Source organism: Falco peregrinus, chromosome 3 (genome assembly GCF_023634155.1).
Source record: "Falco peregrinus isolate bFalPer1 chromosome 3, bFalPer1.pri, whole genome shotgun sequence".
Taxonomy (NCBI): domain Eukaryota; kingdom Metazoa; phylum Chordata; class Aves; order Falconiformes; family Falconidae; genus Falco; species Falco peregrinus.
In genome coordinates this window covers 13,681,952-13,702,264 of record NC_073723.1, presented here as the reverse complement: position 1 = coordinate 13,702,264, position 20,313 = coordinate 13,681,952, and the positions used below count along the sequence as shown (strand labels likewise).

The 20,313-nt window shown below is 45.5% G+C and overlaps 1 protein-coding gene across 1 annotated transcript in view; it reads left to right on the top strand.

The window, feature by feature from the left end:
* The window catches only part of ZC3H3 (zinc finger CCCH-type containing 3), a 186,882-nt gene that overhangs the window by 77,864 nt on the left and 88,705 nt on the right, over positions 1-20,313 (top strand). Inside the window, exon 4 of the mRNA XM_055798664.1 lies at positions 3,010-3,160. Within this exon, the coding sequence (XP_055654639.1) occupies positions 3,010-3,160 (151 nt within the window). The remainder of the gene's footprint in view (positions 1-3,009; positions 3,161-20,313) is intronic.

Here is a 20,313-nt window from a genome sequence, read left to right as displayed (position 1 = left end):
GGAGGGGAAAAGTTAATAATGTATTCAACAAATTCCCAGCTTAATAATTTTGTAAGGTTGGAGCAGCAGAGGGAAAGGGTCAACTTGCGCTGTTGCTGTCTGGGGAGGATGCGTGGTTGTGGCTCTCATCCCTTCCCCAGTGCAAAAGAGCTGCTTTGGGTATATGGTTGATGCTATTTCCATGAGAAGCTGGGTATGTCCATGCCTCCTGGGTGACAAAAGGGTCTCACAGTCGCCAGCCCTCACCGTAGCTGGGATTTCATCGTGTGTGTGCAGCGTTGGACCATGCAGGGGTTTGCATGTCTGTGCTGTTGTTGTTCCCACTTCGCAATCCTAAATACAGTTCTCTGAAGCAAAATGCTCCAATTTTGCCGATGCTTGTGAGCAATTATAATTGTAATTAGAGCTTAAACCTTGCAAAGGGCTTTAAACCCCCCTGTGATGGTGCAGTCACTTCCCTGAGGAATTTGGTCTGATACAAAAAGTCCCAGGACAGGGAAATGCGATGAAAACCCATTTTCAGTCTTCTTCCCTCTCTCTCTTCTTGCCTCACCTCTAAATCAATAAGTGTCTGCAATTGCTCTGGTCATCAAATCATCAAAGGTTTGGATTGGAAGGGACCTTTAAAAGTCATCTAGTCCAGCTCCCCTGTTACGGGATTCCACTGGATCGGGTCACTCAAAGCTTCCACATCTTCCGCTAGATCAGGTCCCTCAAAGCCCTGTGCAATGTGGCCTTGAGCACTGCCAGGGATGGGACACCCACAGCTGCTCTGGGCAGCCTGGGCCAGTGTCTCACCTGTCTCAGTGTAAAATATGTTCTTTTTTATGTCCAATCTAAATCTACCCTCTTTCAGTTTAAAACTGATGCCCCTTGTCCTGTCACTACAGGATCTACTAAGAAGTCTATTTTTGTCTTTCTTATCAACACCTGTAGGCACTGAGTGGCCGCAGCCGGGTCTCCCCGCAGCCTCCTCTGCTCCAGGCTGAGCCCCCCCAGCTCTCCCAGCCTTTCTCCGCAGCAGAGGGCTTCCAGCCCTCGGACCAGCTCCGTGTCCCTCCCCCGGCCCCGCTCCAGCAGGTCCCTGCCTGGCTTGTGCTGGGGACCCCCGAGCTGGGCGCAGTGCTCCGGGGGGTCTCCCCAGAGCGGAGCAGAGGGGCAGAATCCCCTCCCTCACCCTGCTGGCCACGCTGCTTGGGGTGCAGCCCAGGAAACAGCTTTCTGGGCTGCAAGCACACATTGCCGGCTCGTGTACAGTTTTTCATCCACCAGTACCCCCAAGTCCTTCTCCCCAGGGCTGCTCCTGGGGATTGCCCCGACCCAGGCACAGGACCTTGCACTTGGCCTCATTGAACTTCATGAGGTTGACATGGGCCCACAAAACATCTGGGTTTATTTTGATTTCTTTTATTTTAATTGTTACTCCAAATCAACAGAAGCTCTGTAGGTTTGCTGGCATAAACTTCCTGGGTTTTTTAGTTTGTTCAACATTGACTGGTTGACTTAATGCACCCTTACTAGGAGTGTACTTTGTAGCACTGCTGGTTTTACGGATGATCACTGGTTGAGATGACATCATCAAAAGTCTGCTGCTTACTGCAGTGCCGCAGAAACTAATTTGCATGCTGGCATTATTTTGATGCATAAATTCAGCAGAGGTCCCGTATAGGAGTTGGAGGGATGTAGAAGAGTCTCTCTCAAAATAACACTTTGGTGTGAGGATGTGGCTTCAAGCATGATGCTAACAGGGGTTGGAGGTCCCATATGCTGCAGTGTGGGCAAGAGCAATGCCAAGTTAGAGCTGGCTGGGCTATTTGTACCAAACACCTTCCAAATTTTATTGCAGCCATATAAAAGAGATTATTTGCGTTGTGTCGTGAGCGTGCTCAGGGCTTTATAGGTGGCGCTGAAAGCTGTGAATCCCTCCATAAGCTCCTTGCTCCGTGATCATTTATCTTACAGTATAGTATCGAGGAGCATTGCAATTGTCATCTTTATTATGAAAATTTCCAGTGATTTATCTCTCATGGCAGAGCCTGCTTTTCTCCTTCCACCCCCACCAGAAATTGTAACTCTCTGGCTGAGTTTGGGAGTGGAAGTTTGTGCTGTCTAATCCTGAACCCAACACGAGATGCCAGCTTGCTTGGGAATGCACAAGAAGGAGAATATTCTCCGTATTAAACTGTAAAGTCATGGATGCCGTTACCTCTCTGCAGGGAGATGGAGAAGCTGCTCGCTGTGCTCAAGGGAATGCGATCGGCTCTAAAATGCATTTCCCTATTTTTTTTGTTTTGACACAGATCCAGCATCCTGAGATTACCAGTTTACTTGGGAAGCAACCTTATTCTCCCTTCTCTTGCAGAGACAAACATGGAGACGGTACAACATTTTCAAGGGAAATAATGATTCTGCTTTTCCCCTCTCAACCTTTCAATAATTTTAATTAGAGTATCTCCAAGAAAAACAGTCGGCCCTTTAAATCAGTTATAAAACCAGACGACTTAGTCTCAGCATGTAGTGTCAGCTTTAATTATCTGGGCAGTTATAGCTGTATGTTATAAAAGTTGGGCAATTAGATGCATTCCTTAAAGCCGTGAAAAAAATTGCTAGCTATCAAGTGGAGGAAAACCAGAGTCAAACATATAACTGTTAATTGCATGAAACATTCTGCAGAACAAACCAGAGTGTAGATCATCCTGCAAAATATGATGAAAATGGCAATGATTAAATGTGTAATCTGTTTCCATGTAGATATTGGGGATCAAGGTATTGTTGGTGAATACATAATTCACCTGATGGAGTTTTGTTCGGGGCTGGTAGAAACCAAATGCCCCCAAGCCCATCAGAGCCTTTCTGTTACCATCATCCATGGTGGTCCCATGCCTAAAGTGCCCCACGGGTCTTTTTGTAGGTGCTAAAGAACTGGGTGTATGACCTACATTGATGAGGTCCTTCCTGTCCCATGCACCCCCAAATTTCAAACCCTTTTTTCCATTTGCTTTCTCATAGGAGCTAATTTGCACTTCTTAAGGAGCCCCCCTGCTAACAAGGTGATAAAGACACGCTACAGGATAGTGAAGAAGAACGTGGTGTCACCAGCCTTATCAACCTTTGGCAGCACTGCTCCCAACTGGAAGACGAGGCGCCCTGTGACATCCAGGTAATTCTTCCATTCCTTGCATGCAGCTGGTTGGGATGCAGGAGCTGAGGGAGTTCCCACGCTGGCTCTGCGTTACAACTATTGCATGTTCGTTGCTTAATTTCTCTATTTGTTTAGCTGCTTCTACACAGGGTTTATTGACTTAAAGTGTAAAATTGTATTACTAATCACGTTAGACTGAGTTGGCGGCCAACAGCTTACTGAAGTCTGTGGCTTTGTATTTATTCCCTGTTTTAATTAATTGTTTCCATGAAGCCATTAAATAACCTGTAAGGAAGATGCAAAAAACACACAGAGCTTTTTACATCAGACCTAAGTGAAGTTGCTGCTTCTTTTGGAGATAGATGTGGCCTGTTAAATAAGGATGGACAAACCTGCTAATGAAGCCAGACCTTCCCTCTGCTTTATAATATTAATGTGTACGTTGGTGCTACAGAGGAGCTTATTGAAAGCATGTTGGAGGCAGGTGCTCCAAACCTACACCAGGAGGTAGGTGCAGGCACAAACTTGCTTCTTCCCAGGTTATCTGGGTGTGTGGAGCATCAGCCCATCCCTGTAGCAAATAATTTGGCGTGCCAGCACCCATGTGAAGAAAGGTGTCACTGAAGGATGGTGCCCTACCCTTGAGCCTGAGTTTTCCTAAATCAGTTATGCTGACATTCATATTTCAGCTACAAGCAAAGTGCAGCCTTGTTAGCTGCTGGAGATGTTACCAGAGAACATCTCAGAGGCCAAGACAAAGCCTGAAACTTGTGTGTAAGCAGAAAAGTCCTTATGGTAATAGATGCTCTAAAAAAGGCACTATTAGAACTGATGGTTTTGGTTATAACCCAGATTCTGGCTATTCTTAGGTTGAGAATGACTTCTCCTCCCCCTGAAATGCTGGTTTGCCACTATCACAGGCAGTATTTTGGGCAAAGAGAGCCAGCTCTTCTCTGCTATGGGCTTGTTTTATTATTCATTCCAGTGTAATGAACCTGAGGAGCTGAGGGATGCTGCGGGCTGTCCCCCACCATTGACCCCTCTGGCAGAGCAGTGACATGGGGCAGCATCAATGCCCTTCTGTGGGTGGTTTCTTCCAAAAGTTATTTCCCCCAGCAATGCCCCAAGGGTTGGTGGCCTTTATGGTGGGTGCTGTGGAGAGACAGCTGTGGAGATGGTGTTGATTGGTTTTAAGGCTTCACTTTGTGTGATTTTTCCCTATAAGAAGTGAATTTGGCTTTGAGTTTCACAAATACTGGTATCTGAAGGGAGGGTTGGTTTTGGAAGACTTCAGGGTGATGGGCCAGAGTACCAGGTAAACAGGGAGATTTTAGAAAAATCTGTTTACTTTCAAACTATTCTTTAAAATATAAAATTAGGTCTGTTATTTTGTCTTGGTTTTTTCAAGCTTTTGGTTGAGAAACTCCTCATCTTGTGTAGTATGCTGGCCTTAGTTTCAAAGTCCATGTATGGAAACTGTGGGATCCTTTTGGGCTAATGGCTGATTTCCACCCAGATTTTTCACAGTCAATCTTACCTGCGCTGCCTCCTTTTTCTACACATGCTGCTTTTGCCTTTGATGTTTTCCCATGTGTTCATGCCCTTTTATCAAGTCCTGAGATCCACATGCCTCCCATTTACCCCAAAGGTGGCTGGTTTGCCTCCTCCAGTTACTGCTCTACTTGTAGGTGCCACCTCCATTTGTATGTTCTTGGGGCCAGCTTCTGGCATTTCCCTTTCCACAAACAAACCATACATTCTTTTTCTTGCTCCCTCATCCTATGCTTTTGCTGAATCAAGGCAGCATCTTACCTGCTGGTGAGAGTTATTGCTTGCTCACTGCTCTCAGGCTGCAATAGAAAGCCAGACCATCAAATAAGTAATTGTTGTGATTCTTCTTTGGCCCCAAAAGCAGCTTCTTTAAAATATTACTATTAATTTCTCAAAGTTCTCTTTTGCATTGTGAATGTACAAGTATGTTATGATAAAATCTTAAATTGTATTGCTTCGTAGAGGTTCATAATTTGCTGCTGGTAATTACAGCACCAGGTATTTTGTGTGCAGGTGATGATTTGTTTCTTGTGGCTTTAAATCTCTTGTTTCCTCCTGTAGTGTTGGTGTAATGCTGACTCTGGTTCTGGTCACTCCTGTAGCTGCAGTTGCTGATGTGCAACTCAGATTGCCCCTAATGAATGCATTTACACCCACAATGACATGCTTCTTGCCCTTTCCTGTTCGCAGCTCAGTTTGCTGCTGTTTTGGTCCTGAACCAGCCATTTTGAGCAAATCTCCCTCCTTTTATTTAGGTGGAAACAGCTGCTGCTTTCTGTTCTTGTTATAGGCAGTCCTGTTCAAATGACCCTTCTCTCTCTGTCACTGCCCTCGCTGCAAGTCCTGCCCATTTATCGGAGAGAAGATTGATTTTTGTTTCTAGTTTTTGTGATGGTGAAATGTTCTGCAACGAATCTGTTCGTTGTAGTAGTAGTAAAGCAAAACTACTGCTTTAGTGTCCCTCCAACATTAATGTGCCTCATCTGGGACCTTGAAAGAGAAAATGTGAGCCAGGCAAGGCTCGCCCTGCTCTGTAATTATCCCAGTTTTATTCCTGGGAGGGGAATTTGTATCTTGTACCTACTGTCTGTTGGTGGATTTGGTTCTGTAATGGCTTTCCCAGTGAGTGAAACGTGATGACGTTTTTGCTACTTGATGCTCTTTATAGCGAAAATCATCATGTCGTACTGTGACATGATATTGCCCAAAACTATTATCCCATTGATGTGCGAGCCTGATTTGTGAAAATCTTTCAGGCATTGGTTGTAAGGGAGGGAGAGATGGGCTTCTCATAGCCATATCAAATTTAATCTGGTGCCCCTTGATGATGTGCAGATGCACGTGTACAATGCCATAATAGATGACTAATGTGGTTGTGTAGAAAGGTGGTAGATGTCCCATCCCTGGAAACATTCAAGGCCAGGTACGACGGGGCTCTGAGCAACCTGATCTACATTAAGATGTCAGGGATGGACTAGATGACCTTTAAAGGTCCCTTCAAACCCAAACCATTCTGTGTTTCTATGGAGTTCAGCCTTAGCTAACAGAAAACAGCTTGTGCTCTGACTATTTGGCTCAGGTTCTTCCCTCACAGCTTGTTACTCCAGATCCAGGGCTGGAGCATCTCTCTTGTGAAGACAGGCTGAGAGGGTTGGGGTTGTTCAGCCTGGAGAAGAGAAGGCTCCAGGGAGACCTTATAGCAGCCTGCCAGTACCTAAAGGGGGCTACAAGAAAACTGGAGAGGGGCTTTTTACAAGGGCATGTGGTGATAGGACAAGGGGGAATGGTTTAAGCTGAAAGAGATTCGGTTTAGATTAGGTATTAGGAAGAAATTCTTTACAATGAGGGTAGTGAGACACTGAAGCACGTTGCTCAGAGAAGTTGTAGATGCCCCATCCCTGGAAGTGTTCAAGGCCAGGCTGGATGGGGCTTTGAGCAACCTGGTCTGGTGGAAGGTGTCCCTGCCCACGTCAGGGGGTTGGAACTAGATGGTCTCTAATGTCCCTTCCAACCCAAACCATTCTATGGTTCTATGATTTGGATGGCTGATGGATGGAGGGTCCACGGTGAGAACTGAGGAGGGCAGGAGCTTCAGGCAGGGGATTCAGGCAGGGTGAGAGCAGGAGTCTCCAGCTGTGGGGTGGTGGGTCTTTCTCAGCCGAGCACTGATTCTGCAGAGGAGCAACCTGTTTGTGCTGCCATGATTGGCTGAGAGCTCCCACTTGTAGAATAATTTTATCTGTATTAATCTCTGATTTCATTAAATTATGTAGTTTAGATCTTACAGCTGTTTCAGACAAATCTTGACAAAATGCCATCAGCAATTTAAAACAATTGTATTTTAAAGAAGCAATAAATCTCTTACTCACTCTCCCCGTTACCTTCTTTGTGTGTGATCAGTCATTTGGACTGTCTGGAGGAAGCATGTGGCAAATGCTTCTCCTCTAGTTTTTATAAGTGTTTTTGTTCCATCGTTCATAGCATCCTGTTGGACCTCTAGCAAGCAACAAGCTGGGAGCTGCTTTCTGGTGCTTTGCTTTTGCCAAGAAATGGGCAGCTTTGGTGGCAGTGGAGCACACTGTGCATGCCTGGAGCACTGGTTTAGTCACCTCCTCATATTTATCTTTTGGTGTTCATCATGCTGAATGGTCAATTATTTTTTTTTATTTTATTTTTGTTTCCTTTTATTTTTTTAAATTTATTTTTATTACCCTTTTCACCTTAAGCCAGAAGTGTGATGTTAAAAGGCTGGTGGTGCTACAGTCAAATGCTGCTCCCAAATTGGTTTCTAGCTGATGCTAAGGAGAAATTCCTACTATGAAATCAGGTTTTGAGGAGTCCAAAAGTGATGTTCAAGTGTTTTACACAGTTACTGATTTTTTCAGATTTAATGTGCTGCCATAATAAACTTCCAACAGGACTTGTGTTCTTCTCTGTCTTGTGAACTTGCTGTCGTTAAAGATGTTTATGAGATTCCCCCTTGTCTTTTTGAGTATCTGTGCTGTAGTTTGCAGCAAAAACCCTTGCTGGGGTATCCGGGACATTGCCCTTGTTGCTGAGAAACTCCCCCAAATCCGCAGACTAAGATGAAGAGGGTTGTGCCTTTGGGAAATGAGTGACGGGGAGAGTCGCTGCACATCTGGACGTACCCGGTGCTAATCCCTCCATGATGAGTTGCGTTCTCCCCTTATTGCTAGGTTGCATTAAACTTCGCCCTGCTGCTGACTTTTCTTAGAGGCAATAGATGGGAGTATATTTTAAATTAATTTTACTACACTTTTTGTAATATTTTTGTTTTAAACAGATTTATAAGCAACTTGGGGGCTATTTCTCCAAATTTATGAAGATAATTTTCACTCTCTTGATAAGGTTAAATTTACACCTGCTATTTCCATATTAATTCACATTGCTAAGTGGATCTAATTTTCTTCCGTTCTTCTATCTAGCAAGTGTGGCCTTTCCTAATGCAATTTCCCCCTCACTAAATCACTGTGATCAGGAGTCATGATCGAGTTAAATTAACTTAAATTAATTTACTTAATAAGAGCTCCAGATCATTGTGAATGAGGTTAAGATTTATTGATTCTCCTTTTCACTCCTCCCCCTTATCTCTCTCTGCTTTGCAGGAGTGCAGCTCAGAAAAGCTGTGATTTGCTTGTCTTAAATTTCATTTGCTCCTATTGACATTGCGGTTGGTCATTGCTTAGAAATCGTGGGGGGATGCCCTCTCCTCCTGCAGCCTCTCGCCACCAGGAGAGGGCTGAGTGAGTTGCTTTGGAGGAGTTGAGATGGATGAAGTGACATGTTGAGCGACAGCAGCAATGCTGCTCCTGCTTTCAGCCTCTTTCTGTGGTTCATGTGGTGTCAGCAGATGCAGCCACCAGTAAACCAGGATGTCCAGTTTTCACAGACCTTGCCCAGAGTCAGCCGAAGCCTTCTGGTGTTGGGTGTGCTGTAAGATTGTGGAAACTGCTAGAAAGCTAAGTAGGGCATCTGCTGGTGTGGCTAGGATCCTCCACCCCAACACACCTTGGCTGGAAGGAGCAGATGAGGATAACAACAGGAGGATGCTCCTGGCCACTGCAGATACCCTCTGCTTGCAAATCCACATCCTCCACCAAAGGGACAGTTTTCTTGCAAGCAGAGCAGGATAAATGGGGCAAACCCAAATGTCATTGAGCATCCATTCCAAGACAGCAGTGGAAAATATCCATGTCCCTGTACAGGGGATGACGTGCCTGTGATGGGCTCAGCCAGGAAGCACAGAGCCAAGAGCATTGGCTTGAAGAAGGAGGATGCACCAACGTCTGCAGAAGACACCAGCTCACCCTCTCATGGAGAGACAGAGCCATTTTAAGACACATTTTTGGAAGCAGAGACACCTGTGCGTAATGGCTGATGTTGTGTTTATAGACCCCCGATGAGTGAGTTGAACACTGACCCACTTTGAAGAGTTTTTGTCTAAAATACTGATGCATGTGTTTAAAAGAAAAGTAATCTGTCTACAAATAATAGTCTGGCACTGATGGAGAAGCTCAGATATTTCCTTCAGAAAACTTAGCAGCACCTCTTGAGGGACAGTTCTACCCCTCCAGCACTATAAATAAGTAAAGAACAAGATAATACAACATTTGTCAGAGAAATGCCTGTTCAGTAGAAAACACTTGTCAGCAGAGGATACACTTGTGTGGCTTAGTTTTGTTTTCTTCTTTTCTTTCTGTTCCTTGGCCTGAAGCAGATTGAATGGACTAAGATGGAAGTGAGAGCTTTCTGGGCTTGATTTGGGTCCTCGCCACCCATTCTCCTGCAAAGCCTTTAGGCTTTTGCGCTGAAAGGTAAAGTGGGTGATGCAGGTTGTGAAATGGGCTGGTGCTCAGCCACAGTGCTGGGTGCAAGTGCCACTTCACCAGGGCAAAGGGACATATGGTTGAGGGCCCAAGAGGAGGAGAAACCACTGTCTTTGCCAGTCACTGTCTCTTCAGGAGGTTGAGATACTGTGTGCCAGGTGGCGTGGACACACCAACCTCCCTGTCTCATCTCTTCCTTTTCTTCACAGTGGGCGAGTTGTTGGTTTCTGATTCTTTTTGCTCTCTTACCAATAGTTTTCAGAGATCCATTTCCAGCCAGTCAACCCAACTCATCAACCAGTTCACAGAATCATAAAATGGTTTGGGTTGGAAGGGAGTCCAACCCCTGTGCCATGGGCAGGGACATCATTCACTAGATCAGGTTGTTCAAAGCCCCATCCAGCCTGGCCTTGAACAATTCCAATGATGGGGCCATCTGTTGCTGGCTCTCTAGCTTCTGCAGACCAGCAAAGATACCTGCTGAGGGTGTGTGGAGGCCACCAATTTCCAGGGCTGTCCTGATGCTTGGTCTCCTCTCTTGTGCAACATCATCATCATCTTTTCCCCCAAATCCCACGCTGAGGTGCTGAGTTAATTTCATGCAGCCCCTGCCATCCCCTCCCCGAGAAGCCCTTCAGACTTCCCTTGCTCTGTGGTCCCATTCTGCTGTCATATCTTGAGTCCTGTTACATGTTTCCTGGCAGAAGTGAAATAGTAGTTTCACCTCCTTGAGACAATGATATCGTGTGATCAGGAATGGTGCTCGGCTTCTCCCTCTGCGGTGGAGTGTTTTCCATGTCTGACTGGGGCAAGTGGAGCCACAGTGCCGGTCTTGGTTTGCTGTCAGCATGTAAGTTAACTCTTTCTGCCTAAACCCTTGGGGAAGGGACACACAGCTGAAGTAAAGCCTTGAGTTGCAGGACAGAAGCACGTGCACTGCAGTGGGTCCGTGCCTGCACGGCTTTCCCAGATCAATTGCTATGTCTAATTCCTGCAGAACGCAGAACTCTACGGTTGCCTTGCCATGAATACTTGCTGCATGGCACGAATGTGAAAACTCAGTATATCCTCTCTTTTTCTGTGGGGGAGACCATGTCCTTGTGACTTTCCGGGGAAGCTGTCTCCTCCTCTCTGCGTGCCTCCCATTGCATTGCAGATCAAGGTGATGCAAAGTGGCCGAGCCACCATGGCACAGCACTTTGAACCCAAGTTTTACAGTCTGCACAGAGTCGTTTACCATAATCCAGGCTGATGGGCAGTAACATGTTAAGCCGCAGTAATTCAATTGCTTCTGAGCTTTTTGGTTGCACTCTTAAGGTTCCCCAGGAAGTCTGTCCATTCTGGCAATGGGATGGATTTTTCCAGGTTTTGTGACATCTTTGGAAACTGTTGAGAAGTGTTTGAGATTCGTTGGTGTGTGTTGCTTGTCCTACAACCCAACATTGAGTAGCTTTGCCCATGCTGGCAATTAAAGAGCCAGAGTGGTGGCCCCTTGGGGGAGTTGATTCAGGTCTGGTTTGGCATGGTTTAGTCCTCATCTCACCAGCCATTGTTAGGGGAAATCCCTTCTCTGCTTCATTTGCTTTGCTGGCGTGGAGTTATGATCACCACTATGGCTTGGAGCTTTCTGGGGAATTCTTTTTAGCACTTGTGGAAGATACTGCTGTACAGGGTGAAGCACTATGGGACATATTTCAGAAGGCTCAAATGATGAAGAATGTCCTTCTGCTTAAAACCCCCAACTTTTGGGAGAAAATGAAGATGCCTTTTTAAAATTAGCTGTTGGCCAAGAACTGGAGAGAGCAGGGGAAAGGGCAGCCCCAGTCATTGTGTCTGCTGTGCTTTGGAGGCCGTTGGGATGATGATCCCATGAATTACCTTTATGCTGACAGCTTCTTCTGAAAAGGGACGTGAGGATGGCAGCAAATGTCCTAATTCCCCTAAACAAGACCCAGCGACCATTAGAAGGACAATGCTGAAGCATCCCATGTGAGAACCACCTTGATAAGCCACCACTGCAAGGTGTTTAGTCTGCAGGATTTTATGGTACAAGACTTTGAGAGCAGCATCTACTTAGAATTATGTTAAATATGTACATTTGTAAGAGACATCTCCCTGGCTGTCATTCTGCACTTTCCTGTTTGAGGTATCTATACCTCTTCTCCAAAACCATCTGGAGTTGGTGCCTGTGGAAACCAGCTTAGTCCATGAACCATTAGTTTGGTCTGGAGAGGACTTTTTTTTTTTTCTTTTTTTTTTTTTTTTTTAAATTTCTGACATAGCTGTGAAAATACAAAATCTGGCAGTGGCACACTATTGCATGGAGACCAAAATGTGCATTGGTTTAGTGACAGGTGGTGGAATTAGTTAGAAGCAGGCTGGCAAAGTAGTTTTCAGTGCCAGCTCTGCCCATGGTGTGCTCTGTGCTTACAGGATCCTTCTCTCTCCATCTTTAACCGCTGTCTCAACAATCTCAATGTGAAGAAGCCAGAGGCAAATAAATAACACCTGATTATTTCTCCATGTTGCTAAGCAGACACTGCTGTCATGTATTTTCTCAACACATCTCCAGGAGAAGACATCAAGCAATTTTGGAGAGCGAAGATGCTGCTCTCCATGCGTCTTCAAGATGATGCAGGGTCTAAAGGTGTTTCTGCAGCTCTTCAAGAGGAAATTACGTTAAATCATGGCATGTTCCTAATCCTAGGGGGTCAGTGGTTGGGGTTGAGAGCTGAGGGTGTGGTTCAGGGCCATTATGCATGATGGATGGAGCAAATCCATATTTCTTCGGTGCTGGGGCATCATATTGAAAGTTGCAGGGAAGACAGAAAACTGTTAATGTGGGCTTCGACTGTTGATAATTGCTGAGTGCTCAAATGGGGGGAAGCTTTAATCGAAGTTATCATATATTGTGAGTAGACAGGGATGGTGTTTCTTTTAAAGATCTCAGCAAAAGCTGTCTTCTCTCCTTGGTCCGTTTATTTTTTTTGCTGGTTGATACCTTCACTTCAGTGGGGAGAAGGGGTCCAAGAGGTGGGATCCCAGCCTCCTGCAGACCAGTTTGGAGCACAAACTGGACTGATGCTGTTGTCGAGAAGCTGCTCTTCAAGCTCAGAGGAGCCTGCGAAGACCAGACTGCAATCTCCAATTTTTTGGGGGGTTTATGAGTTATTTATCTTGTTCAGATGATGCTCTGGTGGGGTTGTGCTTCCTCTGCTCCTGGTGCCAAATGCTACTGGATCTCCGAGCACGCAGGTGAAGGATCATGAGCATCATAACCCTACGGGCAGAGGTTGGGGTACCAGGAGTTAATTTTATTTTATCAAGATGATAAAATACCCCTCTGCCTCCCCGGCTTTTGATGCATTAATCTGAAAAAGGAGTCGAAATGTGACTAATGTCCTTAAAGTTCCTGTCAATTTTTTTCTTCCCAAATTCATTTGACATGAAAGTGAGAAGTAAACAGAAAGCCTGTGTTTAAGCAGATAACTTGGAAAGCCTTTTCCATCACATTTAAAAACGGCCGTGTCATGGATTCTGCGAATTGGCGGGTTCTATTTTGTTTTATTTTATTTTGTCTGTGTGGTAAATTTTCTTTTAATAATCTCGACGTGGTTTTACGAGGTTTAGGGCTAAGATTTTTTTTGAAGGGATGTTAAACCATTCTCCAAAATGACATCTCATTAAAGTGAAATTCATCTGCTGGGATTGGAGACATTATAGGCAGGAGGAAACTGTGGCTCCCATTTGAAAATACATTTTTTTTTTTCTTTCTATAGGAAGTACTTTTAATCTTTTTAATGAGGATGGTATGAGATACACAACCCTGTATTGTTTCTGAGAAGCCCTGACATCTGGCCTAGCATAATCCAGTTTCTGTTAGGAACTAGTTTAGAGGCTTTAAAAAACAATGTCGCTTCTTTTGGGCAAAGCTCGGGATTAATCTTTCATATGCTCAGCACTCCCCCCTTGCAGAAAGACAGACACTTTACAACAGTCAGTCTTCTTTCTTTTTTTCCCCTTTGTGTTCTTTTTTCTATATCTTCTTTCCCCCTCTTTCGCCTTCTTTCCTCCTCTTTCCCCTCTCTTTCCCCTTTCTCTAGTCTTTCTTCTTTCCTTTTTTCCTTTCCCCCCTTTTTCTCCTCATTTTTTTTTTTCCTCCTAGTGCATTCCCCCCAGACAGAGCTGATGGCTGGGTGCTTTCCCAGCTAACTGGCCAAGCAGCACATCCCAGCTGGGCAGCTTTGCAGGGGGAGACGGGGGCTGCACCAGCCTGCTTCCTGCCTGGGCTGTCCCCTCCATCCTCCCAGTCCCCCCAGTTCTGTCCTGTGTGGGGGCAACCTTGTGCCATGAAGTTGTATTTTGTGCTGCTTTTGCGTGAATTCAAGGCTGCTGGCTTTGGAGGGAGCGCTCCGGATTCCTCCTCAAAGGGTTGGCCACAGTAATCGAGCTCTACTTTGGAGGAACTAATGAAAACAAAATAAAAACGGGACTCAGAGGTTAACTACCAGCTTTAAATGCATATGAACATACTTAAGAATAATGGGATTTTCTTTTTTTAATTTTGGTTAATGGAGTAGTCGAGTTTTGAATGGATTCTATTAAAAATAAAACCGTCACATTCGAACCTGGGGAGGCAATGATGGGTTATTTACTTGACAGGGTGTTGTATTGATCTTGGATCGGCACTTCCGTGGAGCCTGGAGCATCCTTCTTTGGGGAGCCCACCATTTCCCAAACCTGGATCTTTTCTTGCTGGGAGATCTTTCAGCTTCATCACCTGCTTGGAGCTGTGTTGGTTGTGAGCAGATAAAGGAGATGCTTAACTAGTTTGGCTGAAAAAATGGGCAATTTCTGCTTTTTTCCCCTCCCTTTCTGAGTTTGTGAGGTATAGCTATAGCCTTTGCTTTACATTATTTAAGGGAAGTGCTTTGCATTTCCTGCAGAGGTACGGATAATAAAGTTTTTTTCATGTAGCCAAAAGGCACCTTGGGGTGGTCTGGCTTCTTATTTGGCTGTTGAAATGTGGCTTTAGATCTGTAGCCCAGAAAACATCTTGTGCTCTGGATTTAGGAGAGGAAATGCAGAAAGCTGGGTTTTGGTTATAGAGAGATTCTACAGACATGTAAGCGATGAGCATAGTTGAGAATAAAAGCGACATCTCATTTAGCATCATCGGGGCATAGTTTTACTTTTGTAATACTTACCCCCAGCCAAATACAGATGTCTCCCATAAATTAAAGATATGTAAGCAGTGGTTTCCACCACCAGGTTCCGTACCAGCATCCGCTGAGAGCCATCCTCCTGATGAACTCCCAGCCTGGCACTGGCTTTCTGCCATGTGAGATGTTGAACTCTCCTGCATCCTTTTGGCCTGAGGTGCTCATGATGGATGGAAATGAGTGGGAAGCCAACCAGTCCATAGCATGGATAATGTATAAATGGAGGATCTTCCTTCTCTTACCCCGCCTCCCCCAAAGTGTGATGGTATAAAACCACTGTAGAAAAGCATGACACTGTCCCTTGTAGTAGGCATCAGTTGCATCCCCAGCATTATTTTCATCTGGGTCAGGGCAACATTTTGAAGTTGGTCTCCTGAGTGGAACGTCTCCAGTTGCTGGGCTTCAGGTGGCTTCACAGACCAGTCTTGGAGGCTCAGACTCAACCCCTTGTAGATAAAACCAGTCCTGAGGATGTTCTCTAACTGCTGGTGGGCACTGGATCATCAAAGCCAGGCAGGAGCAAAGCAAAGGACATGTTTTGCTGAAATGAAAGTAATTTGTAGTGTGGAGCACCAGGTTGCCTCTACAGATCTACTCTGAAGGGTCCAAACTACTTACTAGAAGAGACATGGCTGGTGTGGGTCAGCAGTGTGGGCACCAGCCTGGGGCAAGATTTTGGATCTGTGATGGGGTTTGCAAATGCCTGTTTGATGCAACCTCTTTCTGTTTCCAGCCTGCCACCTTTCCTCTATCTCCCTGTGAGAATGAATCCTTCATGCTGTGTCCTGCTGCAGGGCAGAGAGGAGGCTCCCTGGACCAAGTGGTTTCAACTGTCAGTGTTTGTTCAAATGCCAATTCATAGAATCATAGAACGGTTTGAGTTGGGAGTGACCTTTAAAGATCATCTAGTCCAAACTCCCGGCCATCGGCAGGGACATCTCCCACTAGACCAGGTTGCTCAAAGCCCTGTCCATCCTGGCCTTCAACACTTCCAGGGACAAGGCATCACAGCTTCTCTGGGCAGCCTGCTCCAGTGTCTCACCACCCTCCCAGTAAAGAATTTCTTCCTAATATCTAATTTAAATCTGTTCTGTTTCAGTTTAAAGCCACTTCCCCTCGTCCTATCATTACAGACCCTTGTAAAAAGCCCCTCTCCAGCTTTCACATAGGCCCCTCTAGGTACTGGAAGGCTGCTATAATTCCTAGTGAGCTGAGCAGACTTGCAAGCCTCACATAGTTGTGCACAAATATGGAGAGCTATATTACACCCATGATGCTCATTTGACCAAAGGCTCCTATAGAAAAGAATAAACTAACACAATAACTAAGCTGAGAGAGAGAGAGAGAGAGACAGACAGACAGACTGTATATCGGTAAGGCTGCAAGAAGCACTCGTTTTGAGAGCTGCAAGGAAGTGACCGGACGCTTGGGTCTTTTCACACTGGGCCCACCATCTCCAGTTGCATCATGGTGCTGTGGGGGCGTTATCAGCTCCCAGGGCTGGACAAGCCAAGTGGAAAGCTCCCTTAGGGACTAACTAAATCCAGCATGTAGGGCATTGCCTACGTTGTATAACAGTGCAGACATGCTCGCAAGTGGTTGTGTTGCTTCTCAACGAGCTACTGCTCATCATCAGTGTCTTGCTGACTGGCTGCTCCCACCCCATGGCATATTAAGCTAATATGTTTTACTTAGTGTTTATAATAGACAGAGAGCACACGCACAGTCGGTTAGTAGAGGATTTGCTGATGAGTGGTAATTCATTAGCTGGGATTTTTTTTCCCCTCTTTTGTGACCACTTCTCCTTGCTTTCAGAGTACAGCAGCTATCAAAGAAAAGCAGAACATCCTTAGCAAGGAGGTTTATACAGATTAAAAATTGGGAGTTTTCAGCTGCAGATCAGCAGTTTTGAGTCGGGATTGGATCAGCTGGTGCAGGGACTCAGGTGGGAGACATGAAAGTTTGTGCCCAGACAATCAGAGAGGTCATCTCCAGTGTTTGGAAGCCCATCTTCAGGTGCTGAGACACCAGACATGAAATGGTCCTCCCCATGCTATGGTCGGTCTCTCATGTCATCTCTTGGAGCCTCAGCCCAGCAGCTCTTGATGCTTTGGGGTGGCTGTGGTCTTTGCATGGTGAAGGCAGCAATCGCTCCCTTCCTATAGGTTATATCCAAAATACTCTAAATGTGGTGGCATGTACATGACCAGTAGGTCAGGGCTTGCCCTTCCTCTTCATTTACTTGGGAGTCCACAGTCAGGATCTTGAAATGCAGTGTGGAGATGGAAAAAGCACTTTGAACTCAAATCATTAACTCCAACAAAAGCACAGGAAAAGCTTTAGTAGAAGAATGTTAATTATGGATGTTATAATGTGATTTGTGGATTAGTGTGCAAGTCCTAGGATGGATCCTAGGCAATCAGGGCAGATGCCATCTGGAAGAAAGCAGAGGGTTGATACCCTCCTCGTCCACTCTTGGGGACATATCTTCATCATGCAGGGATGAAATGTGGTGATGCTGGGAATCGAAGCAGGTCTCCAAAGCCTTTTAACCTCTCTCAGTGCTGCTTACTCTCTCTTAGGGCATCTATTTGCTCCTGCCCAGATGCTCCAGGATAAAATATTTCATGGGATCACAAGGTTTCAGGTACTGCTGTTCCTTTTGTACATCCAGATTCCCCAGATGCCAACTGTGGCTTAAAAAAAAAAATAAATACATATTTTAGATGGTAGTATTCACCCTTTCTAACGCAGGCTTCAGCAAAAATGTATATTTTTTATGATAGTATTCACCCTTTCTAACCCAGGCTTCAGCAGCAACTGAGTAGTCTGGCCAGATGAAATCTGCTTGGGGATATGGTTTTCCAAATTGCACATATGCCATATTTAAAACTCTTTTTGAAATGGTTTTGAACCTTTGGAAGTGGTTTTTCTAAGGCTAATAATCCCTCCTAACTGCATCCGATTTTGAGAATATTTTTCTGGCACTGGGTATTTACACAGTCACCGATTTTTCACCTGACAGTGACAGCTGCAGGAGTGAGTGATGTATTTAATTTCTAAATTTCTACCCTACTAAGAGATTAGTAATGGCAGAACTTCTCTTTTCCCACCCTTTTCCCCAAATATCTTTTGCTACAAAGGGCTGTAACTTCTCCAGCCTTTTAGCAGCTTGATCCGAGAAGTTTTCCTGTGGTGATTCCAGTGTGAAAGTTGATATTTTAAAAAAACAACAAACAAAAACACAAAAAAAAAAAAGAGGAAGGGGGGAGTGCAGCATGGCTGAATGGCAGCTCCGTGCAGCATAAATGACCCAAATTGCTTCTTATCAGCTCCCAGTGATGGTAAAATTGTGATACCTTCGTTCAAACCTCGCCATGAGCTGGTGCACTGAGCTGAGTCCAACTGCTGCTGGCATCTGGGCTGCTCGCGTTGGGCTGTGCCCGGGCAGGTCTCGGGGCTCAGGGAAAGAGCGAACCAGTTTGTGGGGGCAGAGAGGTCACTTGGCAAGTGCTTGAGCATCGTTTTCAACTGATTAATTCTTTCCAGGCTAAGTAAACATTTAGTCTTCTTTCAGGCTGAAGGATGGATCCATCTGTTTCTTCCTGGCCTGAGAAATAAAACAAACCAACAACAAACCTCTTAAAACGCTGGAAGAAACTCTTGGATTAACGAATGCAGAGGGATGCGTGCGTCTTGGGTGCCGCTCCTGCTCTGAGCAAACCCTTTGTTGGCAGCAATCAGGCTGCAGAAAGCAAAGAGCAAGCAGGTATCTTGCTTCATTAATCACCTGTCTGTTAAAAGTGTGGCTGTTTGCATGTCCTTAGAGGTGACAACTAAGAGATAAGATGATTTAATAGGATATGAAAGTCAAGTTTGGAGGATGGTGTGGGGCTGGCTCAAGAGCAGGACTGACCCTTCATAAATAAGAACTCCAAGAGCTTCGCTGGGCAGCAGCAGCCATTCTCCAGGAGCTGGGAATGCAATGGGGAGAAGGAATGGAGGAGGGAGATGCTGTGGTACCAATGGCAGCAGGCTTGTTCGTCTCTCTCGGGGTAGGTCAGGTGTGTTTTGCCCTTAGGCTGAGATAGTGAATATTGCCAGTTGAGTTTAAGTGTGTTGTACTCGATATGGAGGCAAATACCTAAATAATGTTATATTCATACCTTACTGTATACCCAAACCCTATGTAATCAGCTTTCTCAATACCTGGGCATTTATTTCCTTCTGCTGCCTTCAAAATAATCAGAATTAGCTCATTTAGTACTGAGTAATACCATTCCTGCCTGGTTATCTTCCCCTGCCAGAGGACTGTGGTTTCCTCATTCTACACCCAAAATCTCTGTCTGATGGAGGTTGCTCTGGGATGAAGCCGCAGTGTTTCCTCCAAACCATGAGTTTTTTTGTTAGGATGTGTGTGGTTTTCATATTGGATGATCTTTACCAAGCACAAGTAACACAAGGACTTGTAAGAAGTGCTTTGGATGTCTCTAACTGCGGTGAGGAACTTCTAAATTAACTTCTTTTACCATGCCTAGCTACTGTAACATAAAGTCGGGGAAGTAATTTGTGGATTTATCCTCTGCCTTTGTTACTGTCTTGCTTCTAGGTGAAGCAAGAAGTGCTGGTTACAGCTGAAGCTTTGCAAAGCCTCTTGCCTGCTACCAGGCAGGAGCATACTCCCCTTGGCTCTCCCCAGGGCCTGATTCTGGCACCCCTGTGTGCAGCAGAGCTAGGATTCAGTGCAAGGCCGGATTTGCGCCCGCTCTTGGCACAGGTGCCCCTTCGTGGGGGCTTGTGGTGAAGCCGACCATCTGCGCCCGGCAGCTTCCCTGTTCCCCGTCTGTCCGTCCGTGCATCCCCAGGTGCTGACTGGGCACCACAGCATCTGCAGCTTGCACTGCCTGCCGGGCTCGCCTGGAAGGAGGATTTGCAGAAGGATATGGGGAGGTCTGAGAGGTCACAGCTGTTAAAGCTGGGAAAGTGGGAAAAAAAGGGCAGAGGCGTTTCCGAAATTGGCACAAGTGCCGTAGCCACCTGTCTGCAAGCATCAACGCTTTTCCAAGCTGAAATATATTTTGATTGCAAATAATTTCCTTTAATTCTGCCCCCCCCCCCCTAGATTTAATAATTGCTTCTTGAATTATTGGTAGTGAATTCAGATCAGTGCTGCCACAGGTGTTCCTGCCATCCTCTGATGTGGAAAGGAGTGTGTAAACGGAGGCAATGAAGGAGAAATCTCTGGGGAAACCCCAAAGCCATTCCAGCTCAGGATATTTGACATGGAAAAAGGTTTTTTGACTCGGTAAGGAGGAGCAGGGACCTCAGAAGACAGCATCCCTGCTTGCTTTTAATTCCTTTTTAAATGCAAGAATAAAAGGGGCAAAGGGGAAGGTTATTTTTGGCACAGGAAGGAACTTTCTTTGTGGGAGTTATGTTCTTGAGACAGCAGGGACATTTTCCTGTTTCCTCCCGCTAACAAATTCCTGGCCTCTTCTGCATTTAAAATAACCATGTTTCAACCCAAAACAGGGCTCAACACTGCTGTGGT